Source organism: Lampetra fluviatilis, chromosome 4, assembly GCF_964198595.1.
Source record: "Lampetra fluviatilis chromosome 4, kcLamFluv1.1, whole genome shotgun sequence".
NCBI lineage: Eukaryota > Metazoa > Chordata > Hyperoartia > Petromyzontiformes > Petromyzontidae > Lampetra > Lampetra fluviatilis.
Genome location: NC_136278.1, coordinates 11,776,278 through 11,789,818, shown reverse-complemented (window position 1 = coordinate 11,789,818; position 13,541 = coordinate 11,776,278). Strand labels below are relative to the sequence as shown.

The following is a 13,541-nucleotide window of genomic DNA, read 5'->3' as shown; positions in this document are numbered from 1 at the left end:
GCCAGACACACGTAGAGCGCACAGCTCCACACCAACCTCGCGTTTCCACGCTGCCGCACTCGCAAACGATACAAGCAGGAAGACACAGGCCCGCCCGTATTATATTGTTTTTTCTCTCTATATAAATCATTGCATTGTACTTTGTTGTAAGTCCGGGGTGTGGTTTCAGCCGATGGTGCTGCATTAAACGCGGGGGGTTTTCTTTCTTTCTTCCTTCCTGAGCGAGAGCAGCCAGAGTTCAGTGGGACAGGCTGCTGCTGGTCGCGGTGGTGGTGGTTTGTGTGACGCGCACCCCCGTGGGTTGGAGAGCGGCTCTGTGTGTGTGTGCACACAGCAGCAGCAGCACACACCTCTACCTCCACGGTATTGTACCGCGCGCATACTTACATTTGCACACCATACCCGTACCGAATATCATACACATCCGTGCCCGTGTGTGCTTGCTACATGTATCTGTGTATACATACTACGATATATATGCGACACGTCTAGCACGGTTGATTACGTACGGTGCGAAACAAGTTTAACATACACACATTATACCGCGTCTACCTCCACACACGCTCACACCTCTGTTGGTGAGCACACTGAACGCTGACCCGTGTGTGAGTGTACACACACAGGCGCGCAGCTTTGCGTATACGGGTGTATGCATTGCAATACGCGCGGGATATGCACATGTGGATGCTTCTGTTCGTGACTGTATGCATGATACGCACGTGCGTTGAATGTCTTTCGCACCGTACGTCTATGCCGTGTGCACGTTGAAGCGAGATAATGCGGCAAGTGCACTTGGGAATGAATGATCGGCGCCTGAGCGATGTGTGCGCGCCCGTGCATTGTTATAAAACAGTCGTTGTATCCTGCGATAGCTACTCGAGTATATACAATACACACACACAGAGCATGTATGGCCAGCCCTATGCATGTACCCATTGCTCGTTTGTGAGTGCAGCTATGGAATGCACATCGATCATATGTACGCACACGCATGCACGGACACACACGCGCAAACGCACAAACAACGAATGTACCTATACACACGCGCAGACTCATGCATGTACTGTATGCACACACGCATACATGTACACAAGTGCACACACACGTGCGTACATGTATGTACACACACGTGCACAGACGCATGCATGTACACGCACGCCTGTACACACGCGCACACACCCGTGCATAAGTGTACGCACACACACGCGCGCGCACAGACGCATGTATGTACACACGTGGCCAGGCGTGTGAGTACACACACGCGCGTGCATGTACTCACACACGCACGCACGCACACACACAGCCGCGCGCTCCGCCTGTGCTCAGAACATCACTTCCCTTGCAGCTCTCGCACAGCAGACAGCGCAGGCACGGCACAAGGGCGCGCAGGAAGCCAGCCAAAGCCATTCCCTTCAGCAGCAGCAACGACAACGACCAGAAGAAGATTAAGCGGAGAGACAAGCGAGGAGCAGCAGGAGGACAACAACCACCAACGACCAAGAGGAAGACCAAGTAAAAGCGCACAATGGCAGCAGCAGCAGGGAGAGGAGGGGGAGGAGGAGGCGGCGGCGGTAAGGACGAGGATCTGCCCGTCTATTTCGGCCGCTTGGGCTCCGGCAGTCCCAAGCCTCGGCAGAAGTACGGGGGCATGTTCTGCACAGTGGAGGGCGCGTACGAGAACAAGACCATAGACTTCGACTCGTACAGCGTGGGCCGACGATCGGCCGCGGAGACTCCGAACCGGTCCGGGACGCGCTCGCCGGCGTCCGGCGACTCCCCGCCGGGCAGCGTGAGCGGCGGGGAGTCGGCACCCGGCAATGGGGACGCGGAGAGCGGGGCACCGCTGCCCGGTCCGCCCGGGGTCACCACGACGAGCGGCAACCCGCTCACGATCAGGGCGGCCACCGGCAAAGAGGCGCTGCAGAACAATGACGACGACGTGAAGGTGAGTGTGTGTAGATGAGTGTGTGTGGATGAGTGTGTGTGTGTAGATGAGTGTGTGTGTGTAGATGAGTGTGTGTGTAGATGTGTGTGTGTAGATGAGTGTGTGTGTAGATGAGTGTGTGTGTAGATGTGTGTGTGTAGATGAGTGTGTGTGTAGATGAGTGTGTGTAGATGAGTGTGTGTGTGTGTGTAGATGAGGGTGTGTAGGTGTGTGTGTGTGTATATGAGTGTGTGTGTAGATGTGTGTGTAGATGAGTGTGTAGATGAGTGTGTAGATGAGTGTGTGTGTGTAGATGATTTTGTGTGTGTGTGTAGATGAGTGTGTGTGTGTAGATGAGTGTGTGTGTAGATGTGTGTGTGTAGATGTGTGTGTGTAGATGAGTGTATGTGTGTAGATGTGTGTGTGTGTAGATGTGTGTATAGATGAGTGTGTGTGTAGATGTGTGTGTGTAGATGTGTGTGTGTAGATGAGTGTGTGTGTGTAGATGAGTGTGTGTGTAGATGTGTGTGTAGATGAGTGTGTGTAGATGCGTGTGTGTAGATGTGTGTAGATGAATGTGTGTGTGTAGATGAGTGTGTGTAGATGAGTGTGTGTGTGTGTATGGGGAGCGGCAGTGTAGCGGTTAGCGCGCTGCGCTACGAACCCAGCAACTCAGGTTCGATTCCCGCTCACGGCCAACACCAGTGACGATTATCTGAACCGGTCCCGGGCCTCCCATAGGTCGACTCAGCCTCAAATGAGTCCCTGGTGCGGTGTGTAAACATCGCCAATGGGGAGACAAAAGCGGTCGGGCGTGGTGCTGGCCACCCACCCCCTCGTGTCGTTCCCGCATTCATAGGTGCTCGCTAACAACACTTGCCCCTACAGTCTGTTAAGGCTATACGGGGGATCTTTGTATTTTGTCCAGCCAGTGACGGTTGTCTGAATTGGTCCTGGGTCGCCCCAAGGTCGACTCAGCCACACATGAGTACCTGGTACAATGTGGGAACATCGCCACTAGGGAGACAAAGGCGGTCGGGCGTGGTTCTGGCTACCCACCCCCTCGTGTGCCGTTCCGGCCTTCATAGGTGCTCGCTAACAACACTTGCTCCTACAGTTTGTTGAAGGCTATACGGGAGATCTTTGTCTTTGTTGTGCCTGTAAGTGGGGGGCGGTAGTGCAGTGGTCAGCGTGTTGCGCTACGAACTCAATAACCGGGTTCGATTCCGGAACACGACTAACATCGGTTTGCGAGTGAGATCTGAACTGGTTCTGGGTTTAGATATCTGGGTCGACTCAGCCTTAAATGAGTATCTGATGAGAAAACATGAGATGGCTGCTCACAACACTTGCGAAAACATAACGTTATAGGAGGAGTCTTTGTGTCTTTGTTTTGGCTGGAGTCGAACTTGGGTTGCCTGGTTTGTAGCACAGTCCCATTGTATTATGAACCCGGGGGACTTAGGTTCAATTCCCGGCCACGGATAACTGTGACAATGGGTGTCTGAACCTGTTACGGGCTTCCCGTAGGTCGACTCATACCTAAACGAGTATGGGGCTGCATTGCATGAATATCCGCATTGGAGAGACAAAGGCGTTCGGGCGTGGTCCTGACTAAACCACTAGTCTTAAGACCTCCGTGCAAACAGCATTTTCCCTAACATTCTACAAAGGATGTTAACGTTGCCTTTATGAATATCCTGTGTGTGATCTGTGTGTTATCGTGTTTTGCGTGTCTGTGTGTTGTGTCTTTTGTGTGTGAGTAGTGTGGTGTCGTTCTGTGCGAGTCGTATTGTGACTCCGCACCCAAGTGTGTCACTGTGTCAATGTGCATGGGGTAGTAGGCGCGCGTGTGTGTGTGCCTTTGTTATTGTGTCTGTGCGTTATTGTGTCTCTGGCGCGTGGAGAGCGCAAGCATTGCGGTGAGCGCGCTACAAACCAGGCCACCTGAGTTCGAATCCAGGCCACGCCCAACATCAGCAACGATTATCTGAACCGGTCCTGGGCCTCCCCTAGGTCGACTAAGCCTCAAATGAGGACCTGGTGCGATGCGTAAATATTCCCACGAGGGAGACAAATGCGGCCGGTCGTGGTGCTGGCCCACTCGCCCTTTCGTGTGCTGTGCCGGCCCTTCATCGGTGCTCGCTAACAGCACTTGCCCCAAAATGATCTTGAGGCTGTACGGGGAATCTTTGTCTTTGTTGTGCTATAAGCAGGTGCGTTGCCTTGTGTGTCATTGTATCTTACCCTGCGGTGTCACGTATTAGTTGGTGCCCGATGTTGTATCGTACTGTGTCAGTGTGTGAGTGCTTCGTGTGTGTCTGTGTGTGAATGGTTCATATTATGCCTTTTCTTACACGCCGTGACGTTCTTGAGTGGTATTTTGTGTGTGTATACGGTACAGTGTTTGTGTATATGAATGTAGTTAGTGGTGCGTGTGTTCACGCGAGCGTGTGTGTGCTGATTAGCGCAATGCGCCAGATCTCACTGGTCCAATATCACATTCCTGACCAGGCACATAATGCAGAGAGGCCTGACCCTCTCCTAGGTAGACTCAGCCCGAATAACCACCAGGTACAATTTGGCCAATATGAATGTGGCATCCCACAAGCACTCGAGCGCTTGCACCGGATTTAATAGGTGCTTGCTAACAGCACACACGGCCCCCCGACAGACTCGGCAAGCTAAAGGAACATCTGTGCCCTGCGTGTGTAGCCATGTGTTGGTAAATGCGATTCGCCGAGTGAAATTGTGCATGAATCTGACCCGCTTTGTGCAGTGCGTGCGCACTGTGAACAGATTATTGTATTGTGCATCTCCATATTTGAAACCGAGTCTGGCGAAAATTAACTCCTTGATAAGGGGGACAACTCCTGAGATGAATGCATGCCGGTCTTTGACGTGCACTCTGCAGCAGATGGCACGCGCTGATCGCCCTGGACCCAACTCCGTTTTTCACAGACATGTTTGGTCGGCTAATTATTTCATGCTGTGAATGTGGTGCGTGTCTGCCGTTCACGACTTGCATGCGATGTGCAATGCATGGGTCAGTGTATGGGTGTGTTCACGGCTGTGTGATCATGGTTGTGTGTGTAGAACATGGCATTCAATTCCCGCTCACGGCCAACACCAGTGCCGTTTATCTTGGTCCCAGGTTCTGTCCTGGGACTCCCCTAGGTCGACTCACCCTCAAATGAATATTTGGTGTGGTATGCAAACATCGCCACTGGGGAGACAAAGGCGGCCGGGCGTGGTCCTGGCCACCCACCCTCTCGCGTGCCATGCTGGCCTTCATAGGTGCTCCCTAATAACACTTGCCCCAACAGGGGGTTGAGACTATACGGGGGATCTTTGTCCTTGCGCGTGGCCTCAAGGTGCACCGAGCTTGGCATAATCGCTGTGGTGACATCACCGCCACATAGTGATTGTTGTTGTTGTTGGTGGTGGTGATTTCAATGAAAAACACAAAGTGGTAGCACTTGGTGTCTAACCTTGAACCACGTTTTATTCTGTGCCTCCCCATGATTGTGGGGTCAGCATTAACACGGGCAAGGTAATGGTGGTGTGGCTTTGCGCTGTCACTCACTTCACCGTGCCAGCTAATGTAGGCGCTTGCCCCAGCAGCCTGTGAGGTAGAATATTGCCATATTCTTGGTTCTTTCGGTAAAGTCACGTAGAAGGGAAATAATTAAATAATAAAAATAAAACCGCCACTTTTTCTAATTTTCTTGCTGTGGTTTCACACCTGATGAAGATTGCTTGTGTTGCAATCGAAACGTCGTGATAATTAAATTTGTATTATTTTATTATTTCCCTTCTACGTGACTTTACCGAAAGAACCAAGAATACGAATCCCTGCAGTCACGAAAGCTTTAAATCGAGATTTAGAATATTGCCCTTTGTCTTTTGTTTTTTAATCGTCGTGCGTTCGGAAAGGGTGTATGGCACGACCACTTTCATACTGCATCGTTTTGGATCTACCTTGACGCTTGTCTACCCGTGTCTTTCCCAGGTGCACGACATTCGCATTCACTCCCTATAAACGTCGGTGCTTTGTTGACGACCAAGTCCCCCCCCCCCCCACGTCTACCACCCAGCCACACCAATGGCGCCCGATATTTTGTCTGTATATTATTCACTCCGAGTAAGCGTGCAAGAGCCTCGCGCTGCCGTAATCCTCTGCAGCTGAACAAATGTCTTTTTTTTTGGTGCTGCTGCTGCAGACATCGGTGATGCATGGTGGCACTATAAAATCACTGCAGTTGCCTTGCCCGTAGTATGGATGTGTCCTTGGTTACTAATAAGCACGCGCTGTAGACATCCTTGGAAGTGTATGCGGTATATCGTAGCAATGGATTTTCGTTTTATACTCCGGTCGTGGAAAAAAAAAACTTCAGCCATGAATATCAAATGTATGGTGATTAGCGCATCACATTTATAATATTATTGGTCCCAGGTTCTGTTCAATATGTTGTCAGTGCACATAATGCAGTGACCCCCTTGCTAGGTAGACTCAGCCTAAAATCAGCACCTGAAGTAGTAACCAATATGTACTGAGCACACACCCGCGCTCGTCTGCTGGTGTTGTACTTAATAGGTGTTCGCTAACAGTACACGTGGCACCAGTCCATGCAACCCAAATGGGAATCGTTGTTACGCGTGTGCGTGTGTAATGTAATTGTCCAATTTGTAAGTAAATAAATGGCAATGATTGAAAAGTTCGAAAATAAATGTGGCATCCCAGTTGGTGAAATCGTGGCCCTTTTACCCGATAGTAAACGTCGAATAAGTTCCTGGGAAACTGCTCAGGTTAACCGATTAGCTTCGGGAGGGCCCTGGTGGTCACGTGGACATTTAAACCATGTCCTCGTGTCCCCGCATTGCAGAACCAGGATGTGCACGTGACACAATTTGAATATTTGTTGTATGCCTGTCACATTTATCTACGTAAGTATGTGTGTGCGTGTTACATGCATGCGTGGGGAGTGGTGGGGCAGCGGTTAGTGCTGGTGCGCTATGAACCTGGCGACCGGAGTTTGATTTCTGCTCACGATAAATGACGTTGGCGAATATCTGAACTCGTCCCGGGCCTCCCCTAGGTCGAATCAGCCTCAATTGAGTATCTGGTGCGATGTAAAACATCCCCACTCGGGAGACAAAGGCGGCCGGGCATAGGGCTGGCCACCCACTCCTTTGTGTGCCGTCTGGACCGTCGTAGGTGCTCGCAAACAGCACTTACCCCAAGTCTGCTAAAGGCTATAAGGGAGGTCTTTGTCTTTGGATGTGTTTGTGTTACGTAAATGCATGTGTACATACATAACTTCGTGTGGTACACTTGTTTCACATGTACAAAAAGACGAGTGCACCGGGATGGGATGGACTTGCTTGGTTTGTGGGAAATCACGTGGCCCAGGCATTATCAAAAGCAGGCTTTGTTCGCCGTGCGATAGCTCGAGAAAAACTAGTGGACAATATCGGGTGACTTGGGAGGCATTGTGCTCATTATTCCCTCGCAATGGTCATGCGAACATGACCCTTCCTATCGCTGACATTGTAAACCATCTTTCCCTGTACATACCTTCATACTTAAGCAAAAAATTTCGTGAAAAAGTGTACACTTATTTTTTTAAAAAGTAAGTGGCAGGAGGACCTCTGACTACGGAGAATCCGAGAGGGCTCCGTTAAAGGTAACTTGCTCTACTCTTCCACACTGCCAGACGTCTTGGAAGAGATGGAGTTGTCAGACTTTACCCCATCACACGCTACTGGGTGGACAGAGGCGAGGGGAGTCATGAAAAGTATCCGTTGTTTCAACTGCCGTTCCGGGAGGTCGAACGTTGACTTCTGACATGCTGGCCCAGTGTGCAAACCATTACACGGTGGCTGGAAACATGTATTAAAAGTGCCGCTTTACATTTTAAAATGTTTTCTTTCACGCGTATAAAAAACGGGCAGGGGAACCCCACATTTTTATATCAGAATCTTCATTTAGACCGGAAGAATCTGATGAGCTATGAAGCTCTTTTTCGCAGATGTCCCAGGTTATAAAAGAAAACGTTTCACGCCAATCAACAGATGTTGAGGGCATTCTGATTATTTAATTCGCGACAACGAGATAGCCATTATCAAACCAAATGTGGCCGGCCAATGTTGCCTGAGGATGATCGCTGACAGTGGGCGACATTGGTCAACCCAGGAGCCATGGCATGAGCGTGGAAGAGTGGCACGAGCAGTGGGCCTGTATCCAAGTGTGTGGCCCCACATGACCCAGACAGTATTCATTAGCAACCCGGAACAGAGAAGCATTCCCATATTGCTTTCTTCCGGACATTAACAGTCGCACTTAGCAAGCGCGCCTCGCAGCGTGGGTTGTTAATGCGTGCTCGAGATCGCCAAGTCCACACCACTCGCCGAATACCGGGAAATCACCGAATGTGAAACAGATTGTTAGGCATGGCCGTGTCCTCTCATTGGTCTCAGCCCGGCTAATAATGAGGGCACACACAGAAGAAAAAAAACATTGCACACATTTGCTTTTGATTTACTCTGCAGTATTTACAACGTTTCGTTTGAAAGAAGAAGAAAAAAACCTCAGGAATGTCTCACTGCGTCTTTTTTTAGTGAGGAGATTTCTGCACGTGGTGTTAAGCTGGTTCCTTATTGAGTATTTATAGACCGTGTGCTGGGTATGGTTGATCCCGGCCCTGTTTGTGTAATGTGCCGTGTAAATCCTTCAATTTGTACACATTATGCAATTTAGAGAATTTCTCATGGTCTCATGCTGGCACAGTCCAATGCCATGCAATTCCACATAAATGTTTACAATTTTCGTGTTAATGATTGAAACACCCTGACAACGTCCCCATCCCTCCTGCTACTACCCCGGCGGCAACTGCCCGACTGAATTCATGAAACGAGCCAACACTCCTCCGCCTCCCACGCCCACGGCATCTGTGAAACCGACTCTTGCGTGGAGACTAACCAATTTCACGCGCCGAACATCTCTCAACTTTAGAGGTCTCTATGTTTTGGTGTTGAACATCTTTCGCAACGGACGGTAGCCGACCGTGGCAATCGGGGGCGCGGGTGGGAAGATGACAAACTAAAAGACAAAAAGCAAAGCAAGGTCTGCACGTATACAGTGCAGAGACAAGTCGAGCAAATCTCCCACAAGTGGGCCCGATGAGGCTGAATCTTATCAGCGCTCGTAAGCTAAGCAGGCGTGAGCATGGATAATGTTTGGATGGGTGATCACCGTGCACGACAGGCGTCATAGGTTGTTGACCGCGGTGGTTGTGCGGTGGATAGCAGAGGGCATCGCAGCAAAAGCCGCTGTTGTTCCTGCACTTCTACGATCCCGTGTCTATGTGATCAACACTCCACCGGACCGGTGCCGTTTGAGCCACTGCCTTTCGAGCCGCATATCAAACAGGGCTAACTTTAAATCCGAGCTGCATGCTTCGTAATACAATGCATCGTGGCCTGGGTGTGGCGGGGCACGCCTCTGTAGTCCAGTTCTGCGGAGATGCGCCGGGTGGATCACTCGGATTTCATGAGCGACACTCCCAACCTGCTGGGCTGTAATGCACCTACTACGGCATTGCAGTGCCGTCTGGAAAGCTGCTTGCTGATTTTGTCTGCGCAAATTTTGAACGTCATCCAAGCATATTCGTGGGATTTTTTCCAGGCACTGCATTTCATCTTTGTTGTGCTTAGAACATGCAAAACATTAAGGAAATTACCAAACACCACGGCGTAGGACCCCCATCTGCGGCATTAGGCCTTGCTGCGTAAAGGTCTATGATTGTTACGACTGCACCGTACTGTGTTGCCAGTGTTGTTCTCTGCACGGATGGTTTAAGTGATTTTGACGTTCACATTTTGTCACCATAAGCCACGACGAAGACTTCCACATGCTGATGCCAGGCTCCCCAATCGCCGGCTCCCGTTCTTGGCCGCCGTCGATTCCGTCTCTTGCTCGTTCCCAAGTGTTGCCACTCGAGCAAATATTCCCAGTCAAAGCACGCGTGCGCTTTTTCATAGCGGCGAATGCGCCGAGATTGTTCAGTTAATGGCATTCATTTCATCAGCTGGGGATTCTGTTGAGATTCTTTCTCCAATTTACAGGGGGACAGCACGAGATCAATGATGTCATCTTTACCAATACCCATGAAATTAGTTTTATTAATTTAACTTGGTAATATGTAATCTATTTAGTTATTTGGCGCATTATGTAGAGTCCATAATTATGACGGGGAGGAGGGTTGAATTTATTTCACCTTGATAGTAGAAACAATGGGGCGCCACGGTGGCTATGAGATGTTAACTACCCCGCCTGATATACAGGAGGCCGTGGGTTCGATCAGGACCCTGACGTTTGCTGTATATTTTGAGTTTGCATGTCTCTTTCTCTCTCTCCCCCCCCGTGGTCGAGTGGATTTTTCTTCGGGTCCTCTAGTTTTCCTCTCCACGCTTAGAAACACGCGTTTAGAGTATCTGGCTGATATAAATTTCCACGCGATAAGCCACTTCATTGAGCTATCATTTGTGGCCAGGTCGCTTCTTAAATAGAACTGCATAGCTCAGTGGGCCTTACCTGGAAACAATAAACATTGCTTAGCTTTAGTTTAATGTAAAGTTGGAGGTCATTAATAAATAATCAGCCTTTCTCAGGGGGCACGTACATAAGTCTACTAGGCAATAAAGTGCTCATGAAAATGATATTGTAACCAGAAAATGTAAACGCGTAATCCTCCTCGGTCTCAGTTGACCTTGCAACATAGGTAGGCTGTGCCAAACCCACTAATCTGCATGCCAGTCAATTCACATTATTATTATGTAGATGCACGTAATATCCTGTCTTGCGCAGACTCATGTAAGCAGCTCAATGTCCCATCGTCTGATATTTACACATCCTGACCACTGATTGCCCATAAATATGTCTATGCTTAATAAATGTTGGTCTGTATTTTTTTCCCCAATGTATAATTGATTTTTACACTTTAACACATCGGGGGGGGGGAGGGGTCGGAATGAAATGTCTTTCCCACGAAAGACAAAACTCTTGTTCTGCGCAGCCTCGTAGACTGTCGGGACAAAGAGCTGTCCACAAGCACCATGTACACGTGCTTGGTGTACAACCGATGGACAGAGGTGAATGTCCCCTGTCTACCCTATTGGCACAGTCCCCATCTTGTTTCTCTCGCTCGTTTTAACTCTCTCCAAAGCCCCCTCCCTTAGCTGCCCTCATTTCCTAAGCATCATCAGTAGGGAATTCGGGGCAAGACCATTACAAGGAGTTTGTGAGGGTGGGGAGCGGTCTCTGCCCGAGCACTGTACGGTGGTCTAAACATGTGTGCAACACACACCTAATACATATTTAATTTGCCATAATTCATCTTCTTAGAACATTTTTTCTGCTCACATTCACAAAACTACTTCAACCCTGAAGCATCCCCACAGCTCGCTGTCACGATCATTATATATATTCACTCAACGTTGATAATTATTTATGTGGACAAATAACATTTGCTCGTTTAACGGTAATTGGATGCAGAGGTACAGACGTGTGGCTTTGATTGGGGCGCCACGGTGGTGAGATGTTGACTCTCTCGCCTGGAATGCAAGAAGTCATGGGCTCGATCCTGACCCAGACGCCTGCTGTATATTTGGAGTTTGCATGTGCTCCCCCGTGGTAGAGTGAAATTTACCCTCCACATTTAGAAACATGAATTTAGAGTATTTGGCTGCTATACATTTCCACGTGATAAGCCACTTCGTTGAGCTATCATTTGTGGTCAGGTTGCTTCTGAAAAAAAGCTATACAGCTCAGTGGGCCTTACCTGGTAAATAAAATATATATTTAGGTTACGTATAGATGTAGGGATAGGTTGGTGGGTTTCTGGACTTATCCTACTGTAACCATCCTCGCCATGCATCACCACTCATTATGTTATCGTTCAATGTTATGTTAATCTCATTTGCTCTCTAAAAATACTTATATTTATAAAGCACCTATCGTCAAGGATCTCAAAGTACTGCACACGACACAGTAGACGCTCAGCATAACAATAACTCATTGAAAATAAACTAAGGAACGTGTACACTTACAGTGGTAGGCGCTGAGAAGTTAGCATTACTATTGTATTATTTACCAATTATTCCCAAGGTGGATGGGAAGAAAGTTGCCCTTGCTCAGCAGGATATCAGACGTAGGGAATCAATTTGCTTTATTTAGCCAGATGAGACCCATTATTATATTTATTATTTATTACGTTCGAAAGAGAGAGCTTATTGTGTAACCGTCCTTACGCAATGACACGTAGCGACCGGTAATCGTGCACTTTCCTTCAATCCAATCGAAGGTAATTTTGTGATTTGGGCCTTTTTAGCAGTGACGCAGCACACGATCGCGCGCATTGTTATGTCGTCGGGCCTTTAAGAGTTGTGACAGAATGGTCTGTAGGCAAAGGTGTTCGTCAACAAGTTAATACACTGAGGCCCACTTGTGCTAAAATATATTATAGAGTGCACACATACGAATGTACGTCTGTGCACTATAGCAGCGAGTTTAAGAAAGGCATTGGCACGCACGCTTGTCTCCCTGTGCAAATAAAATGATTTGACGGTGGAACACTTATCACAATTGCCAATTTACATATGGGATAATGTTATATTGAAGAAACAACAACAGAAATAATAGCACTGCAGCGTAGAGACGTGACCTGGTATACTGGTGATGCATTGATGCTGTTTAAGGAAGTAAAATTAAAAGGCAACTCATCCATAATCACATGCGGGCATATTCAGAACATCTTTTCAGTAAAGCTGGAAGTGAGTGCACTGAAATATGCTCTCACACATTTTGCTTACAGTCACTGAACTCTCAACGCGGCCATTCATCTGGATACTGCTGCTGACGCGACGGACATGTTCAGAATCCGTTTTGGAATCTCGCTCTCGCTCAACGCTCACCTCGGACATTGCCTGCCTTGTAAATGTTCGGAACTCGTGCATCGTGTTGTATAAATCAATTACTTCCCGAATGCGGTGCTGTGCATTTAAATTTACGCTTGCTATAGGAATTAACGAGAATGAGCGGGTTCTGTGTTTTTTTATTATTATATACAAGTGCAGTTGACATTGTCTATTTTTAATTTACACCACATTATGGTCATTTGTATGCGGCTGTGTTCTAATAATTAAATTACAAGCAGGCTTCAGGGCTCTCACCTTTTTAAGCAGTGTCAAGTTAAATACAAATTGGACAACAGGCAGACAGCGAAAGAAGTTCAACATGTATACGTACGTACATTTTAAACCAGTTAAAGTGGCAGCCCATCGAGAAAGTATGTGTCTTTGCAAAGAAGACATCGGGTTAAATAATGGCCAGCATAGTTCAATCGGTAGTGTAGGGGAGCTCACGATTAATATTCTTGGTTCTTTCGGTAAAGTCACGTAGAAGGGAAACAATCAAATAATAAAAATATAAAACAATAAAATTCTCACGACGTTTCAACTGCAACACACGCAATCATCATCAGGTGTGAAATCCACAGCAAGAACATTTGAAAAAAGTGGCGTTTTTTTTCTTAACCTCAGCACCACGATTGTTAGA

The 13,541-nt window shown here is 48.2% G+C and overlaps 1 protein-coding gene across 2 annotated transcripts in view; it reads left to right on the top strand.

Annotated features, from left to right (window-relative positions):
- Window positions 1-253: 253 nt before the first annotated feature.
- Window positions 254-13,541, top strand: part of LOC144931568 (dihydropyrimidinase-related protein 2-like) — a 50,768-nt gene continuing 37,480 nt past the window's right edge. Inside the window, exons 1-2 of one of the 2 annotated variants that reach the window (XM_078855548.1) lie at window positions 254-363; window positions 1,346-1,945. In XM_078855548.1, the coding sequence (XP_078711674.1) occupies window positions 1,526-1,945 (420 nt within the window). In that variant the 5' untranslated portion in view covers window positions 254-363; window positions 1,346-1,525. The remainder of the gene's footprint in view (window positions 364-1,345; window positions 1,946-13,541) is intronic. The other variant, XM_078855549.1, reaches the window with a different exon arrangement.